General features: G+C 44.6%; 2 protein-coding genes across 5 annotated transcripts in view; one reads left to right on the top strand and one right to left on the bottom strand.

The window, feature by feature from the left end:
- Nucleotides 1–1,181: 1,181 nt before the first annotated feature.
- LOC137352605 (TRAF-interacting protein with FHA domain-containing protein A-like) lies at nt 1,182–11,169 on the bottom strand. 4 transcript variants are annotated; one of them, XR_010969772.1, is made up of 3 exons: nt 10,991–11,133; nt 6,509–6,631; nt 1,182–1,506 (listed from the first exon to the last, which is right to left on the bottom strand). XR_010969772.1 is itself a non-coding variant. In XM_068018406.1 (2 exons), exon 2 carries the CDS (start codon nt 7,466–7,468, stop codon nt 6,902–6,904), a length of 567 nt encoding a protein of 188 aa, XP_067874507.1. In that variant the 5' UTR covers nt 7,469–7,488; nt 10,991–11,169; the 3' UTR covers nt 6,651–6,901. The 4 variants fall into 4 exon arrangements, 2 of the variants coding, with proteins under 2 accessions (XP_067874507.1, XP_067874454.1); XR_010969770.1 differs by lacking the exon at nt 10,991–11,133 and adding an exon at nt 10,861–10,981; XM_068018406.1 differs by lacking the exons at nt 1,182–1,506; nt 6,509–6,631 and adding an exon at nt 6,651–7,488 and having other exon boundaries at nt 10,991–11,169.
- Nucleotides 11,170–11,608: 439 nt separating this feature from the next.
- The window catches only part of alpk1 (alpha-kinase 1), a 204,748-nt gene continuing 198,531 nt past the window's right edge, over nt 11,609–17,825 (top strand). The window contains exon 1 of the mRNA XM_068039800.1: nt 11,609–11,835. The gene's annotated coding sequence lies outside the window, so the exon portion shown is untranslated. The remainder of the gene's footprint in view (nt 11,836–17,825) is intronic.

Here is a 17,825-nt window from a genome sequence, read left to right as displayed (position 1 = left end):
TGTTCACTTTTTTTTTTAAAGGTCAATTTTTTTTTAAAGACAAAGGCTGGAATTTTTCCTTCGGCAGACAGGAGCCATCCACTGAAAAGTCAGTGTCAATCCCACCTCCACTTGGCCTGGGGATCCGGACCACATTTTGCAGTCCATAGGGCTTTAATTGGTCTGAGGCGGGACTTCCACCTCATTGAGGCAGGAAGTCATGCCTAATAGAGCTGCTGGTCAATCAGTGGGCCGGCAGCTCTTAGTCCTAGCAGTGCCACTGGGAGCGGTGGCCACTGCTGGGACTGCAACCCAGACATCGGAAAGATGATGTCAGGGACCGCCGGAACAGTGGTAAGATTTTGCTGCCTTGCTGGGGTGATTAGTCAGGCCCCGGCGAGGCAAGGGTGGTCGACTGGGCAGACAGGGGGTGCGTGTCGGGTGTTGGCGGTGGTTGGGGCAGCAGGGGCGGCCCTCCATCAGTCACGGGGTGCCTGAGAATGAGGCCCCCCCCCAGGCCGTCAGAAAGACATCTGCTTTTGACAGACGGCTTTTCTCGGGCCTGGGCCGCCCGACCAACCGCTGGTAAAATCCCCAAGGCGGCAGAAGCGGGAGCAGGTCAGGAAGGGCTCCCCGAGCCTCCCATTCCATTTTATGCCCCAACCCCCACTCCGCCACCTTTCCACTCTTTGTGGGTGGGGGGGGGGGGGGGGGATATAAAATTCCGGCCAAAGTCAGTTTTTATAACTCTTCAGATTTTGTCCATAGCTTTTGTATCATCGCACTTCTTGTGTGCGTGACAATACATACTCACACTTTCTAACACACGTCTCCAGACAACAGAGTGGCCTTGTTGTAATCAGTGCAGACCAGGCCATGGAACCAGTTTGTTCCTCTTCTATATGGGTCAGTACACCCATGATAGATTTACGCACAGAGTCACTGAGAAGCTGAAGATTATGTTTCATTAAAAAAGTGTTTCCTTTTTTTTTTAAACATGACAACATGCTTGTTAGAACTTTTGATGATATAAGGCTTTCTTTCAATATTAATCAAATGTTGTGGTTCATGTGGGCTCAAAAAGACATGTCTTCCTTGGACTTGTGAGGGCTATATTTAATGAGTAAGAAGTGAATGCTGTATTTCAATGACAGTTCGATGGACACTTGCAAAGTCACAAAGTATATACACAAAAAGCAGAATCCAATTGGAAACATTTATTTGCAAGTTTCATTGAATATTACAAGTGAATCTTTAGAAGTTCATAAACAGCTTTGAAGAATTTATGGCCCATGCCAACCGAGAGAGAAAACATTATCATGGTGACTAGCAGTGAGGATGGTCTTTAAGACTGGGAGGGCAGTTGATTTTTTAAAACATATTTTTACCCATGCCCCATTCCTGGGTCTTCCATACTGTGTGCCATCCAAACAATTCAAGAGTGGTAACTGACCATGCAGACTGTTAGCATTAACTTTCATTCCATCACTCCACAGCACAAATGTTTCACCCCTTTGTTGAGAACACCTTAAAGACATGGCAATTGAGATGGTATTATTTTTGTGCAAATGAAACAAAAATTACAAACAAAACTATTTCATAAAAGACCCTATTGCCTGACTAGAGGGAATAATTTATGATGTTAAAAAGTCAATTGGGATAATTTGGACTGATTTAGCAGAGAATGACAATGGGCAGGATGCCAAAATAAATTACCAGCTACACCACTAGCTGATAGTCATAGACCAGAAGATTAAAAAAAGTTAACGTTTTATATTCTAGGGGTTATTTTCACAAGCACTGTGTATATAGTAAAACAATAAATATATGAAGGTTAGGTTGTTTTGTCTATTCTTTTGAAACAGAGGAAGATACACAAATGGGGAGAGCAGAGCATTGGGATTATTTTTGGATTGCTGTAGCGAAAAGCTGGCACAAATACAATGGGCCATAACATTCTATAGTTTTCATTTCTGAATTTCAGAAACATGCATCCAGTATAAAAGGTGTCATGGAAACCTACATGTCAAATGGGAAATTTCGTCAGTTGGAACCTTACAACAGACTTTTAATGAAAAAATCCTACAGGTTAACTTTCAAAAAACTGTCAAGATGGACACTGCAATTTACATTTGAAACACCAGGAGATTAAACTGGAGACAAAAAGTCTAACCAAGCCCAGCCAGAACAATAGCTTGCTCTCAGTGATTGAATTACCTAGAATAGCTTTATCAACATGGCTGTCGAGGCCATCTACACCCACTGACTTTGAAACAGCCAACCCCCCTCCAAGTGTGACTGGATCTCCTGAGGCATGTAGCACCTTGAATCTCAGAAGATTCCAGAAAAGACCTCATTTAAAAACAAAAGACTTGGATAGAGTCATGTGACTGCCAGCACAGCTCTGAAGAAACTGTAAGCTTTGTCACAGACAGCAGTCAGGCAGTAATTGAAAAGCCAGCAACGAAGCAGGCGCGCTCTCTCTCTCTCTCCCCAGAAAATATCAACAGAAGATCCAGCTATGATTGGGAACCCCACCCCCACCGTCCCCCCCAAAGCCTACAGACCGCGACAACCAGGAGAAGAGAAACCACCACCCTTCTGCCTTCAGGAGCCCTGAGCGAAGCAAGCCAACCCACAATGTACATGGCCCAGCGAGGACTTCAAGATTACAATTTCAGTTGAAGACTATTGAACTCATATGCTGCATTTAAATTCCATTTATTCCAGACTTTAATCCAACCACCAAATCTTTTCCCTCTGTAATCTATTTGTGTGTGCATAAGAGTTTTAAGTATAATTAACATCTCTTTCTTGTTTAAACTCAAGAAAATTTGTCTGATTGCAATCATGTTAGAGGAACAGGGGCAACCGCTCTCTGAGGTGGTAAGCTCAGCCACTGCGTTAAAAAAAAGATAAACCTTGTTGCAGTCAAACAAGAGAAGGGACGAAAAGGGGAGCCTGAGACCCCCTCTTCACTGTCCGTAAAAAAGGTTAGTAAAATACTATACAATAATGGGAAACTAATAGAGTAATATGGCTAACAAATGTCATTCTTAGCAGTTGTGAATTTGCCTGTAGCGTTACAATTCTGAATGCTTTGACTTAAACTCATTTCTAAATATTTGACATGATGCATGTGCATAGATAATGGCCCGGATTTTGTGGTGCCAATAATGGTGACATGTTCAGTGACGATCACCATTATTGTACATCGGCAAGCCCCAGCAACCTATGGAGCGTGCATGCATTGTAGCGAGTAAATCTGCAAATTGCAGTCGGCCAATCTACCCTTCTCCCAAATAAAAGCAAAATACTGCGGATGCTGGAAATCTGAAACAAAAACAAGAAATGCTGGAATCACTCAGCAGGTCTGGCAGCATCTGTGGAAAGAGAAGCAGAGTTAACGTTTCGGGTCAGTGACCCTTCTTCGGAACTGACAAATATTAGAAAAGTCACAGATTATAAGCAAGTGAGGTGGGGGTGGGGCAAGAGATAACAAAGGAGAAGGTGCAGATTGGACCAGGCCACATAGCTGACCAAAAGGTCACGGAGCAAAGGCAAACAATATGTTAATGGTGTGTTGAAAGACAAAGCATTAGTATAGATTAGGTGTGAATACACTGAATATTGAACAGCAGCAAGTGCAAACCTGAAGAAAAACAACCTGAAAAAAACAGTGGGTAAGCAAACTGAACAAACTAAGATGAAATGAAATAAATGCAAAAAAAGATTGTAAAAAATGTAAAAAGGAATGTAAAAAAAAAGAAAAAATAACTAAAAATGAAAGTAAAATGGGGGGCTGTCATGCTCTGAAATTATTGAACTCAATGTTCAGTCCGGCAGGCTGTAGTGTGCCTAATCGGTAGATGAGATGCTGTTCCTCGAGCTTGCGTTGATGTTCAGTGGAACACTGCAGCAATCCCAGGACAGAGATGTGAGGATGAGAGCAGGGGGGAGTGTTGAAATGGCAAGCAACCGGAAGCTCAGGGTCCTGCTTGCGGACTGAGCGGAGATATTTCGCAAAGCGGTCACCCAGTCTGCGCTTGGTCTCCCCAATGTAGAGGAGACCACACTGTGAGCAGCGAATACAGTATACTACATTGAAAGAAGTACAAGTAAATCGCTGCTTCACCTGAAAGGAGTGTTTGGGGCCTGGGATAGTGAGGAGAGAGGAGGTAAATGGGCAGGTATTACACCTCCTGCGATTGCAGGGGAAGGTGCCCTGGGACGGGGACGAGGTGGTGGGGGTAATGGAGGAGTGGACCAGGGTGTCGCGGAGGGAACGATCCCTTCGGAATGCTGACAGGGGAAGGGAGGGGAAGATGCGACTGGTAGTGGCATCACGCTGGAGGTGGTGAAAATGGCGGAGGATGATCCTTTGGATATGGAGGCTGGTGGGATGAAAAGTGAGGACAAGGGGAACCCTGTCACTGTTCTGGGAGGGAGGGGAAGGGGTGAGGGTAGAGGTGTGGGGAATGGGTCGGACACGGTTGAGGGCCCTGTCAACCACAGTGGGGGGAAATCCTCGGTTGAGGAAAAAGGAGGTCATATCAGAAGCACCGTCATGGAAGGTAGCATCATCAGAGCAGATGCGTCGGAGACGGAGAAACTGGGAGAATGGAATGGAGTCCTTACAGGAGGTAGGGTGTGAAGAAGTGTAGTCGAGGTAGCTGTGGGAGTCAGCGGGCTTATAATGGATATTGGTAGACAACCTATCCCCAGAGATGGAGACAGAGAAGTCGAGGAAGGGAAGGGAAGTGTCAGAGATGGACCATGTAAAGGTGAGAGAAGGGTGGAAATTGGAAGCAAAGTTGATAAAGTTTTCTAGTTCGGGGCGGGAGCAGGAAACGGCACCGATACAGTCATCAATGTACCGGAAAAAGAGTTGGGGGAGGGGGCCTGAGTAGGACTGGAACAAAGAATGCTCGACATATCCCACAAAAAGACAGGCATAACTAGGACCCATGCGGGTACCCATAGCGACACCTTTTACTTGAAGGAAGTGCATGGAGTTGAAGGAGAAGTTGTTCAATGTGAGAACAAGTTCAGCCAGGCGGAGGAGGGTGTTGGTGGATGGGGACTGGTTGGGCCTCTGTTCCAGGAAGAAGCGGAGAGCCCTCAAACCATCCTGGTGGGGGAATGGAGGTGTCGAGAGATTGGACGTCCATAGTGAAGAGGCGGCGGTTGGGACCAGGAAACTGGAAATTGTCAAAATGACGTAGGGCGTCAGAAGAGTCACGGATGTAGGTGGGAAGAGACTGGACCAGCGGAGAAAAGATAGAGTCTAGATAGGAAGAAATAAGTTCAGTGGGGCAGGAGCAGGCTGACACAATGGGTCTGCCGGGACAGTCCCGTTTGTGGATTTTGGGAAGGAGGTAGAAGCGGGCTGTCCGGGGTTGTGGGACTATGAGGTTGGAAACCGTAGAGGGAAAATCTCCAGAGGAGATGAGGTCAGTGACAGTCCTTTGGACAGTGGCCTGATGTTCGGTGGTGGGGTCATGGTCCAGAGGGAGGTAGGAAGAGGTGTCTGTGAGTTGGCGTTGAGCTTCTACAAGGTAGAGGTCGGTACGTCATACAACAACAGCACCACCCTTGTCTGCAGGTTTGATGACCATGTCGGGGTTAGACCTGAGAGAACGGAGTGCCTCAAGTTCAGAGGGGGACAGGTTAGAGTGAGTGAGGGGGGCAGAGAAATTCTCCCAAAGCCTTGCAACTTCAATCGCCGACTTGCAGATTTAAATAACATATGGAACAAGCAAGAATTTGGGCTAATTCCCACTAATAATATGAACTATTCACACAGAAACATTTTAGGGCTGGCATTTCCATGTTAAGGAGCCTCCTCTCATTTTGCTAATACTTAATGAGGAGACCAGCACTGGAAGGGATCTTAAAAATAATAAAAATTCGTTTACAGAAACCATTTTAAGAAAATTAATCTGACTTTTTAACTGTTTTAACAATATTTAAGAGACTTTTTCATTTGTTTAAAAAGTAATTTACATTAAAACAGATAAATCTTGCTAAAAGGTCAACACGAAAACTTTTAAAAGATCTGATAAATCTTGTTAAAAAGTCATTTTAAATGTTTTAATCTAAATGACTGTTGGCATGATTTATCAGAATTTTTAAATGTTTAAATGTATATAATTTTTTTTAATGATATATCTGACTTCAATATATATATATATATATATATATATATATATATAAATTATAAATGTTTCTAATCAAATTTATTGCACTTGATTTGATTTAATCCAATAACCTTTTAACACGACAGATGCAGCAGCTTAGTTTATACAGATTTTGTGGGGATGGCCACACAAGAAGGGAATCCTCCCTCCTTCAAAACCAAACTCTCACCGTGGGGGATCGCATTAGGCAAGTTCGTAGTTTGATTTGAGTTCAGCAGCAAGTGCCGTCGCTTCAGTGCTAACTGCAAAATCCAGGCCAATACATTTCAGAATATTGGATAAAAAAGGGAAAAAAAATATTCCACTTATAGAAAGCAGACAGAACCTACCTCTCAAGCATTGTCCTTCACAGCCATCAGCAAAAGGTGTGCCAAGAGAAGACATCCCCTAAATGGATTGTTTGCTGCGTGTCCACCATTTTTTGTAGATGGAAGAATGCCAGCCAGAAAACACTATTTTCAGTACGGGAAAAACAATGTCAAGAGTGACTTGTCACAAATGGATACAGATGACTGAAACAGCCAGCCTAGTTCAGAACTGACAAACTGACACCAATTGAGTTAATTCATTTGGTCTCATCATCACTGCTACAATCAAACAATTTATAGATAGTATTACACTGCTATGCCCATAAATCACAGAATATCTGAATAGCACACAAAGAATAGCTCGAATTTGCTACTCATACCATTTAGCAAGTGAAGTAATCTTATGGCACTAATTTATTTAATTTCATTTTCATCAGTCTCCACTGCAGTCTGAAGCTGGCGCTGAGGAGCTAGAACATTTACATTCTTCAAAATGCCAATTTCAGGTACAGGGTGTGTTAGGGTCTCCACACTGGCCTCTTGACAAAATGGAACTAGGGAAAGTTTGAAGAAGATTTCAAAGTGTTCCCTGGCTTCTCCGTCGTCTTTTTCCAAGTAGAACTGGTATTCACCAAACCGCAAAATACACTTCCTTGGCAAATTAATCTTATTCAGATGATCCAGAATTGCATTATTGACAGATAATTTAGTCTTCAAGCTTGTATTTTTGATTTCAAAACAGAGTTCTGAACTCTCGATGTGTCGGAAAGCTTGGATGGCAAATTGCATTCGAGAGGCACGTTTGTCTATTAGAGGAAAATGACATACTTTTGAGTCACGGCCAAATTTGACCATCTCCTCAGCTCGATACTTCTGTTTCTCAATGCAATTTAGGGACTTAAACACTCCTGCCTGGGGGTGGTAGACGTTGATATTGAGACAAGTTATGGTCTCTTCAGTGTCAGCATTTTCAAAAGACATTGTGTTGCACGTTTATATTTCTGTAAAAACAATAATCATCATTATTGTTTCCCTCCATTATAACAGTGGATACACTGCAAAAGTATGTCAATGGCTGTGAATTGCTTCGGGAATTTGAGGTTGTGAAAGGCAATTATAGAAATGCAAGTGTTTTCTTTATATACATTGGCATCATAAGTGCACTGAACAAACTATTCATCTAAGCAATCTAAAATTCTAGGCATTAAACCCAATGAACTCTGCACGCTTACTACAGCAAAAGCCCCTTAATGGAACAGTCAGTGGCCAGTAAACAGCTCCTTTATTTCCTTTTAAGCAAATACTAGATTTTTACTACCAGCTTTGTAAGTTCTCACAAATTGAAATCATTAATGCACCTCCAAGAGGCTTGCACTGATTGATGAGGCTGTAAAATTAACTGTTTTAGTCTCTTCAAACTGGAATTACTGTACAGTAACAACGAAAAACCAAGTAAACCTACCCATGCAAAACTGCAGCAACATGCCTCAGCTGGAGTATTGTGTTCAATTCTGGGCACCACATTTTAGAAAGGATGTCAAAGCCTTAGGGAGGGTGAAGAGATTTACTAGAATGGTGTCGGGATAAGAAACTGGAGAAGCTGGGGTTGTTCTCCTTTGAGCAGGGAAAGTTGATAAAGATGTTCAAAATCATTAATGGTTTTCATAAAATAAATAAAGAAAATGTTTTCTGTGGCAGAAGGTTCAATAACCAGAAGACATCTAAACGGCTATGGGGAAAGTGCAAGGGAGTCGGATTCATTGGATAGCTCTACTTAAGTTCAGGCACAGCCCAGATGGGCCAAATGGGTTAAATGTTTCTAATTTCCACTGTTAGTTTTACTACGGAAAAAGTACATGTTATTTGTTTTCTGTAAATTACAATGCTTTGCAGATTAAATATTTTCAACAAAACAATTAGTATAATTTGCAAATTTAGTGAAATTCGTTGAACCAGTGATGGAAACTGTATACTTTTATCCACAAGAGTTTCCAGGATCTGATGAATTTTCAGTGTTGCCCACAAAACCTGTGGAATAGATCAAAATGCTACTCTAGCCAGTTGCCACCACTAGAAAACTCATATTTGTGACCGAACCGAAGCAAAAGGTTCTGTACTTTTACCATACTAGAAAAAACCTGGGAAGATACAGTTTCAACATGGACCAGCCAAATCCAAGATACGTATGGGATACCAATGCTCCCCAGTAACATTAGGATTGCTATTAACGACAATAGAAAATACTCATGAAATATTTATTGTTTTTTTAAAAAGCACAACAATTGCAAGATGTGATAAAGCCTGCAATGGCTCAGTAGGTAAATGTTTAGTAAGTGAACCGCACAGACTACCTAAAATTTCCGGGTCCCGTTTCCAGGTGGGTTTTGCATTAAGCCTCAGAAACCTACAGGCCTGGGGAAGCGGGTAGGAAAGTCGGTTAAAATTCCTTCTACTGATTGCTTTCCGAAACCAAAAATATCAAGAAACGTGATATCAAGAAACGACTGAAGACAGTGGATACTGCAAAGGCTATGGGCCCTGACAATATCTCGGCAATAGTACTTAAGACCTATGCTCCAGAACTTGCCGCGCCCCTAGCCAGCTGTTCCAGTACAGCTACGACACTGGCATCTACCCTGCAATGTGGAAAATTGCCCAGGTATGTCCTGTACACAAAAAGCAGGACAAGTCCAACCCGGCCAATTACCGCCCCATCAGCCTACTATCAAACATCAGTAAAGTAATGGAAGGTGTCATCAACAGTGCTATCAAGCAGCACTTGCTTAGCAATAACCTGCTCAGTGATGCTCAATTTGGGTCCTGCCGGGGCCACTCAGCTCCTGACCTCATTACAGCCTTGGTTCAAACATGGACAAAAGAGCTGAACCTGAACTCAAGAGGTGAGATGAGAGTGACTGCCCTTGACATCAAGGCAGCATTTGACCGAGTATGGCATCAAGGAGCCCGAGTAAAACTGAGGTCAATGGGAATCAGGGGGAAAACCCTCTGCTGGCTGGAGTCATACCTAGCACAAAGGAAGATGGTTGTGGTTGTTGGAGGTCAATCATCTGAGCTCCAGGACATCACTGCAGGAGTTCCTCAGGGTAGTGTCCTAGACCCAATCATCTTCAGCTGCTTCATCAATGACCTTCCTTCAATCATAAGGTCAGAAGTGGGGATGTTCGCTGATGATTGCATGATGTTCAGCAATATCCAGGCTTGGGCTGATAAGTGGCAAATAATGTTCATGCCACACAAAAGCCAGGCAATGACCATCTCCAACAAGAGAGAGAATCTAACCATCTCCCCTTGACATCCAATGGCATTACCATCACCGAATCCCCCACTATCAACATCCTAGGGGCTACCATTGACCTGACACTGAACTGGAGTAGCCATATAAATACCGTGGCTACAAGAGCAGGTCAGAGGCTAGGAATCCTGCAGCAAGGAACTCACCTCCTGACTCCCCAAAGCCTGTCCACCAACTACAAGGCACAAGTCAGGAGTGTAATGGAATAGTTTCCACTTGCCTGGATGGGTGCAGCTCCAACAACACTCAAGAAGCTCAACACCATCCAGAACAAAGCAGCCCGCTTGATTGGCACCCCATCTACATTCACTCCCTCCACCACCGACGCACACTGGCAGCAGTGTGTACCATCTACAAGATGCACAGCAGCAATGCACCAAGGCTCCTTAGACAGCACCTTCCAAACTCGCGACCTCTACCAACTAGAAGGACAAGGGCAGCAAATGCATGGGAACACCACCATCTGCAAGTTCCCCTCCAAGTCACACACCATCCTGACTTGGAACTATATCACCGTTCCTTCACTGTCACTGGGTCAAAATCCTGGTACTCCCTTCCTAACAGCACTGTGGGTGTCCCTACCTGACATGGACTGCAGTGGTTCAAGAAGGCAGCTCACCACCACCTTCTCAAGGGTAATTAGCGATGGGCAATAAATGCTCGTCTGGCCAGTGACGCCCACATCCCATCAATGAATAAAAAATATATAGTTCCTGCCTTCAGCGAGAGAATGAATTGCGCCGCCTGAATTTGCTATGCGGGTGGGGGAGGGGGTGGGGGAGGGGGTGTTAAGAAAGAATTTAAACTTTTCCAGTAGAAAAAAATTTAAGCTGCGATGTAAAAGTTTGAGAAAACATCCAAAAACTCTGGACTTTAGACAATTTCATCAATAATAAGAATATACACAAAACGTCCCGTAATGTGATAAATACAACAAAGCAAGTTTTGCAACGAGTGCTGTTTTTCTCCGAATCGAGTTTGGTGATTGTAGAGATGCCATTGAATAGTGTACCCCAGCGCTCTTGTGTCATGCTACCATTTCCAGTGAGCCAGTACCAACCTTCCAGACGCTGCCAGCCTCTGAAACCGTAAATAATTCACACAGCGAAAGAATGCGCCAGCCTCTTCTCCACTGAGTCTAAAGACACTGCGCAAACATTGATAACAAATCTGCCAACTATTGCACTCACATGATAATGGTTCAGGGAGGGGGAGGTTACTGCTCTTTGATTCACATCTGAGTTATCAAATCAGAGCGGGCAGTGTGCCTGTGATTGACAGCTCCCTCTGCTCCTTGTTACCGCTCTGGGGATCGGCACCTCCCCTCTCTCCTTCTCCCTCCCAATGCTGGCTTCAGCGCGCAGCTTCTCATGATTCATACTTCCTTCCAAATGAGATCTCTTTGGAGAATTGCTTTATATCGCCTTAGACTTGACAAGTTTGAGTCATCAACAGTGATGGTTACATATTTGGGTTTAGAAATGTCAATCATTTTGATAGATGCCTCGTAAATAACATTCTATATAAAATGTGTATGTATACACATCTAGTGTTGAATCTAAATATCTCCGATGTCGACAACGATGGAAATCTTATTCCAAGCACCAAATAAACCATTTCAAGTGGGGGGAGATGGGGGGTGTGCGGAGGGTGTTGGAGAAGTAGAGGGGCAGAGAGGGAGGGAGGGAGAAAGTGAGAGGAAGGAGGGGAATCAGAAAGAAAGCATTGGAGTAGGGGAGGAAGTAATGCGAGAGAGGAAGGGGGTGGGGAGCGCTGCGGTTGCGCTGAAGTGACAGAAGAAGAGGGAATTCCCGGACTGGGTGATGTGCAAAGAGCAGAATTCCCCGCTGGAATTCCTGTCCGGAAAAGGCTGAGGCCGGGTTAGGGTTCTTCTGCTTGAGTGCGCGAGTTTACGACAACCAAAATTAAACAACTGTGTCTATTTATCCAGTGTCTTGATGAAAAAACAGACCCACAATGAACTTGTTCCGGAGTTTCCAGAAACTGCAAAGAATCAGCACGGATTCCGGGCAGGGTAAGGTCAACAGTTCAACCTCATTAACATTGATTTCGGAATAGCTAAGAAGCAAGACAAAATCCCAAACAATCCTTCAGAAATGTCATGAACACAATGCAGGAAATCTCGAGAATAGCTCATGGTCGTGGCAATAATATAATGCAATGGTGTTTTATATCTTTGGAGATCCCGATGGTGTAAATCCATTAGGAGCAGGGGTTGGCCATTCAGGCACTCCTTTCAAGGCCAATATATCCTGTCGAAGGTGTGGTGCCCAAAACTATACACAGCACTTTCAGATGTGGTCTAACCAAGCCTGTGTATAACTGCAGCCTCTAGTTATAATTTACGTTTTTGATATTTCTTAGTCTTTGCAGAATGTACAAGAAATCTGCAGTAGCAAAAACAAACGAGAGAAAAGCGAACTCCGTTGTACCTGTCAGTGATAGATGATCTATACCTACAGACGCTACTTGTACCTTTTCAGGTAGTGCTTATCAGATATTTTTCTCCGCTCGGAGGAATAGGTGAGCAAAATGGACAGAGTGAAAGGTGTAATATAAACAGAGAATATTGGAAATACCAGGACAGGCAGCGTCTGTGGAGAGACAAACAGATGGTAACTCTATTTCTCTCTCCATAGATGCTGCCTCACCTACTGAATATTTCCAGCATTTTCGGTTTATGTTTCAGACTTCCAGTATTCTCAATATTTTGCCTGTTGTAAGAATGAAAGGTGTGTTTTGTGTGAGGTAACTTGGTTCTGGCGTAATTGTTCTAATCCAGGTCAGTGGTTTTGAACTGGGAGTTTTTGCAGGGATCTGAATGCAATGTTAACTATGAAGAGACAACAACAGTGATGATTAGATCTATGAGGGTGAAGTGCTAAGCCTTGAAACCTCCAAAGTCATGATCACCAACAGGTATCTCTGGTGATCTTTGCATACATAGCATGCCAGCCTCTCCTGCTACACCTTTTTTTACATGCCATTAGATGGAAAACAAATGACTCCAGTACTTGCTCACCAGCCACTCTCCAATTCCTTCTCCTTTGGCCCACTAGCTATGCATTCATCAGGGCACCAACATTGTAACCTTTATCAGTGATCACTCCATCACCAAAGCCAAATAATTTCTCTTGAACCACTGGAATCTATTGCCACCTGCAGTATCAGCTGGGGCCAGGCTGTTCAGTTTGCTGTCAATTAACACTCTCTCTGCACTAACACTGTCTTTCACCTCACCATTAACATACTGTTTGCCTTTGCTCCATGACCTTCTGGTCAGTTATTCTCTGTGACCTTGTCCTATCAACACCTCTTTTGTTATCTCTTGCCCCACCCCTGCTTTACTTGCTTAAAACTTATTACATTTCTAGCCTCTGCCAGTTCTGATGAAAGGTCACTGACCTGAAACGTTAACTCTGCTTCTCTCTCCACAGATGTTTCCAGACCTGCTGAGTATTTACGACATTTCTTGTTTTTATTGCAGTACCACCTTCTTGGGTGCTAAGAAAAGTCCGGGCTGGTTTTTCCTTTCCCAGGAGTCAATTTGTGTTCAGATCCCATAGAAAACTCATGAAATGCTCAATGATCATCACCTAAGGGTCCATTGTTATTAAGTGGTGGATGTAATTATGACTTGGGTGTGGGTCTGATCATTGACTGGGACATTCTTGTAGTTACAGTTAAGATGTCCTCAGCTAACTTCATCCAGGCAAAGATTTTCTGTGACGTGTCTGGGTCTTGGCTTGTGTGACCTGTGTATATTCCACAAAAGCTGCATGGTGCTGAGTTCCAGTGGAACCTCAAGACTGTACTTACATCTCCAGTTTGTCTTCAAAAATGGTTTCCTTACTGCAGCACTTTGCAGCTCAGTAACTGAAATATATCAGACATGAGACTTAGCAGTTGGCAGGAAAAAAGACAGAAGCACAGGGGAGAGCCAACTGCGAAACAACCCTGACAACCAATTTTACCTGCAGCACCTGTGGAAGAGTCTGTCACTCTAGTATTGGCCTTTATAGCCACTCCAGGCGCTGCTCCACAAACCACTGACCACCTCCAGGCGCTTACCCATTGTCTCCAGAGACAAGGAGGCCAAAGAGAGAGAAGAGAGATCAGACATGTTAAAGATGGTATAAATTACGTGGTGGTAATCAGCAGGATATTTCCTTGCCCATGTTTGACCTTACTTGAGACGTCAAGGGGTTTGAATTCAATGTTGAGAACTCCCAGCGCAACTCACTCTAGACTGTATACTACTGTGCTGCTGCCGCCTCTGGTGAGTCTGCACTGCTGGTGGGACAGAACGTACCCAGGCATGGTGATGGAGGAGTCTGGGACACTGGCTGATAGGTGTGATTCTGTGAGTATGACTATGTCAGGCTGTTGCTTGACTAATCTGTGTGACAGCTCTCCCAATTTTGGCCCAAGTCCCTGATGTTAGTGAGGAGGACTTTGCAGGGTTGGGTATGGCTTTGTCTTTGCCTAGCCCAATGCCTGGTGGTCCATCCTCTTATATTCTTATTTGACTGTCCTGTAGCTGTTTGATACAAGTAGGCCATTTCAGAGGTAGTTAACAGTCATCCAAAAAGCTGTGTCTGGAATCACATAAGTAAGGACGGTAGGTTTCCTTCCTTAAAGAACATTGGTGAACCAGGTGGTTTTTACAATAATTCCACAGCTTCATGTTCACTATTACTGATAACAGCTTTTTATTTCAGATTTATTTAATTAACTGAATTCAGTTTCACAAACTGCTACGGTGGGATGAATTCACATCTCTGGATTATTAATCCAGGCCTCTGGATTACCTGTCTAGTAACAACACAATGCTTCTGTACCGAGTGAAATAAGTGATTAGGTAAGCTTTTTTTTCCAGTGGTTTTGGTTCAGGGAGAAATGTTGGATAGGACACCAGGAGAACTACTCTGCTCTTTTTCAAATTGTGTCTTGGAACAGCAAATGGGACCTCAGTTTAACATCTCATCTGAAAGATGATCCATCAAACAATGCAGCACACCCTCAGTAATGCACTGCTGTGCCATTCCAGATTATGTGTATAAGCCTGGTGGAAAAAATATACTTTTAGTTTAATTTAGGTTGGACAAGACAACCCAGTTTGGTGAGACAGGGCTAGCAATCAAGGTATTTTTTTTTAATCATTCATGGGATGTGGGCATCGCTGGCTAGGCCAGCATTTATTGCCCATCTCTAATTGCCCCAGAGAAGGTGGAGGTGAGCTAACTTCTTGAACCGCTGCAGTCCATGCGATGTAGGTACTCCCACAGTGCTGTTAGGAAGGGAGTTCCAGAATTTTGACCCAGCGACAGTGAAGGAACGGCGATATAGTTCCAAGTCAGGATGGTGTGTGACTTGGAGGGGAACTTGCAGGTGGTGGTGTTCCCATTTGCTGCCATTGTCCTTCTAGTTGGTAGAGGTCACGGGTTTGGAAGGTGCTGTCTAAGGAGCCTTGGTGCGTTGCTGCAGTGCATCTTGTAGATGGTACACACTGCTGCCACTGTGCGTCGGTGGTGGAGCAAGAGAATGTTTGTGGATGGTGTGCCAATCAAGCGGGCTGCTTTGTCCTGGATGGTGTTGAGCTTCTTGAGTATGCACCCATCAAGGCAAGTGGAGAGTATTCCATCACACTCCTGACTTGTGCCTTCTAGATTGTGGACAGGCTTTGGAGAGCCAGGAGGTGAGTTACTCGCCACAGGATTCCTAGCCTCTGACCTGCTCTTGTAGCCACGGTATTTATATGGCTACTCCAGTTCAGTTTCTGGTCAATGGTAACCCCCAGGATGTTGATAGTGGGGGATTCAGCGATGGTAATGCCACTGAATGTCATGGGGAAATGGTTAGATTCTCTCTTGTTGGAGATGGTCATTGCTTGGCACTTGTGTGGCGCAAATGTTACTTGCTACTTATCAGCCCAAGCCTGGATATTGTCCAGGTCTTGCTGCATTTCTACACGGACTGCTTCAGTATCTGAGGAGTCGCGAATGGTGCTGAACATTGTGCAATCATCAGCGAACATCCCTACTTCTGACCTTATGGTTGAAGGAAGGTCATTGATGAAGCAGCTGAAGATGGTTGGGCTGAGGACACTATCCTGAGGAACTCCTGCAGTGATGTCCTGGAGGTCAGATGATTGACCTCCAACAACCACAACCATCTTCCTTTGTGCTAGGTATGACTCCAACCAGTGGAGTGTTTTCCCCCTGATTCCCATTGACTCCAGTTTTGCTAGAGCTGCTTGATGCCATACTCGGTCAAATGCTGCCTTGATGTCAAGGGCAGTCACTCTCATCTCACCTCCTGAGTTCAGCTCTATTGTTCATGTTTGAACCAAGGCTGTAATGAGGTCAGGATCTGAGTCGCCCCAGCAGGACCCAAATTGAGCGTCACTGAGCAGGTTATTGCTAAGCAAGTGCTGCTTGATAGCACTGTTGATGACACCTTCCAATACTTTACTGATGATTACGAGTAGACTGGTGGGGCAGTAATTGGCCGGTTTGGACTTGTCCTGCTTTTTGTGTACAGTACATACCTGGGCAATTTTCCACATTGCCGGGTAGATGTCAGTGTTGTAGCTGTACTGGAACAGCTTGGCTAGGGGCGCACCAAGTTCTGGAGCACAGGTCTTCAGTACTATTGCCGGAATGTTGTCAGAGCTCATAGCCTTTGCAGTATCCAGTGCGTTCAGTCGTTTCTTGATATCACGCGGAGTGAATCAAATTGGCTGACATCTGGCATCTGTGATGTTGGGGACTTCAGGAGGAGGCCGAGATGGATCATCAACTCGGCACTTCTGGCTGAAGATTGTTGCAAATGCTTCTGCTTTATCTTTCGCACTGATGTGCTGCGCTCCCCCATCATTGAGGATGGGGATATTTGTGGAACCACCTCCTCCAGTTAGTTGTTCAATTGTCCACCACCATTCATGGCTGAATGTGGCAGGACTGCAGAGCTTATATCTGATCCGTTGGTTATGGGATCGCTTAGCTCTGTCTATCGCATGCTGCTTACGCTGTTTGGCACGCAAATGGTTCTTTGTTGTAGCTTCACCAGGTTGACCCCCTAATTTTGAGGATATGCCTGGTACTGCTCCTGGCATGCCCTTCTGATTGAACCAGGGTTGATCTCCTGGCTTGATGGTAATGGTAGACTGGGGGATATGCCAGGCCATGAGGTTATAGATTGTGGTTGAGTACAATTCTGCAGCTGCTGATGGTCCACAGCAGCTCATGGATGCCCACGTTTGCATTGCTAGATCTGTCTGAAATCTATCTCATTTAGCATGGTGATAGTGCCACACAACATGATGGACGGTATCCTCAATGTGAAGGTGGGACTTCGTCTCCACAAGGACTATGTGGTGGTCACTCCTACCAATACTATCATGGACAGATGCATCTGCAGCAGGCAGATTGCTGAGGTCAAGGTCAAGTATCTATTTCCCTTTTGTTGGTTCCCTCGCCACCTGCCGCAGACCCAATCTAGCAGCTATGTCCTGTAGGACTCGGCCAGCTCGGTCAGTAGTGGTGCTACCGAGCAACTGTTGGTGATGTACATTGAAGTCCCCCACCCAGAGTACATTCTCCATCCTTGCCACCCTCAGTGCTTCCTCCAAGGATGATCAACACGGAGGTGTACTGACTCATCAGCTGAGGGAGGACAGTAGGTGGTAATCAGCAGGAGGTTTCCTTGCCCATGTTTAACCTGATGCCATGAGACTTCATGGAGTCCGGAGTCGATGTTGAGGACTCCCAAGGCAACTCCCTCCTGACTGTATACTACTGTGCCGCCACCTCTGCTGGGTCTGTCCTGCTGGTGGGAGAAGACATACCCGGGAATAGTAATGGCAGTGTCTGGGACATTGTCTGTCAGGTATGATTCCGTGAGTATGACTATGTCAGGCTGTTGCTTGACTATTCTGTGGGACAGCTCTCCCAACTTTAGCGCAAGTGCCCAGATGTTAGTAAGGAGGACTTTGCAGGGTTG

This window comes from Heterodontus francisci, chromosome 1 (assembly GCF_036365525.1).
Source record: "Heterodontus francisci isolate sHetFra1 chromosome 1, sHetFra1.hap1, whole genome shotgun sequence".
Classification (NCBI taxonomy): Eukaryota; Metazoa; Chordata; class Chondrichthyes; order Heterodontiformes; family Heterodontidae; genus Heterodontus; species Heterodontus francisci.
The sequence above is the reverse complement of the archived record's forward strand: the minus strand, read 5'-3'. Positions and strand labels throughout refer to the sequence as shown.

Excerpts from the sequence above, each read along its gene's own strand:
- LOC137352605 (XM_068018406.1), bottom strand. The coding sequence starts at position 7,468 with ATGTCTTTTGAAAATGCTGACACTGAAGAGACCATAACTTGTCTCAAT.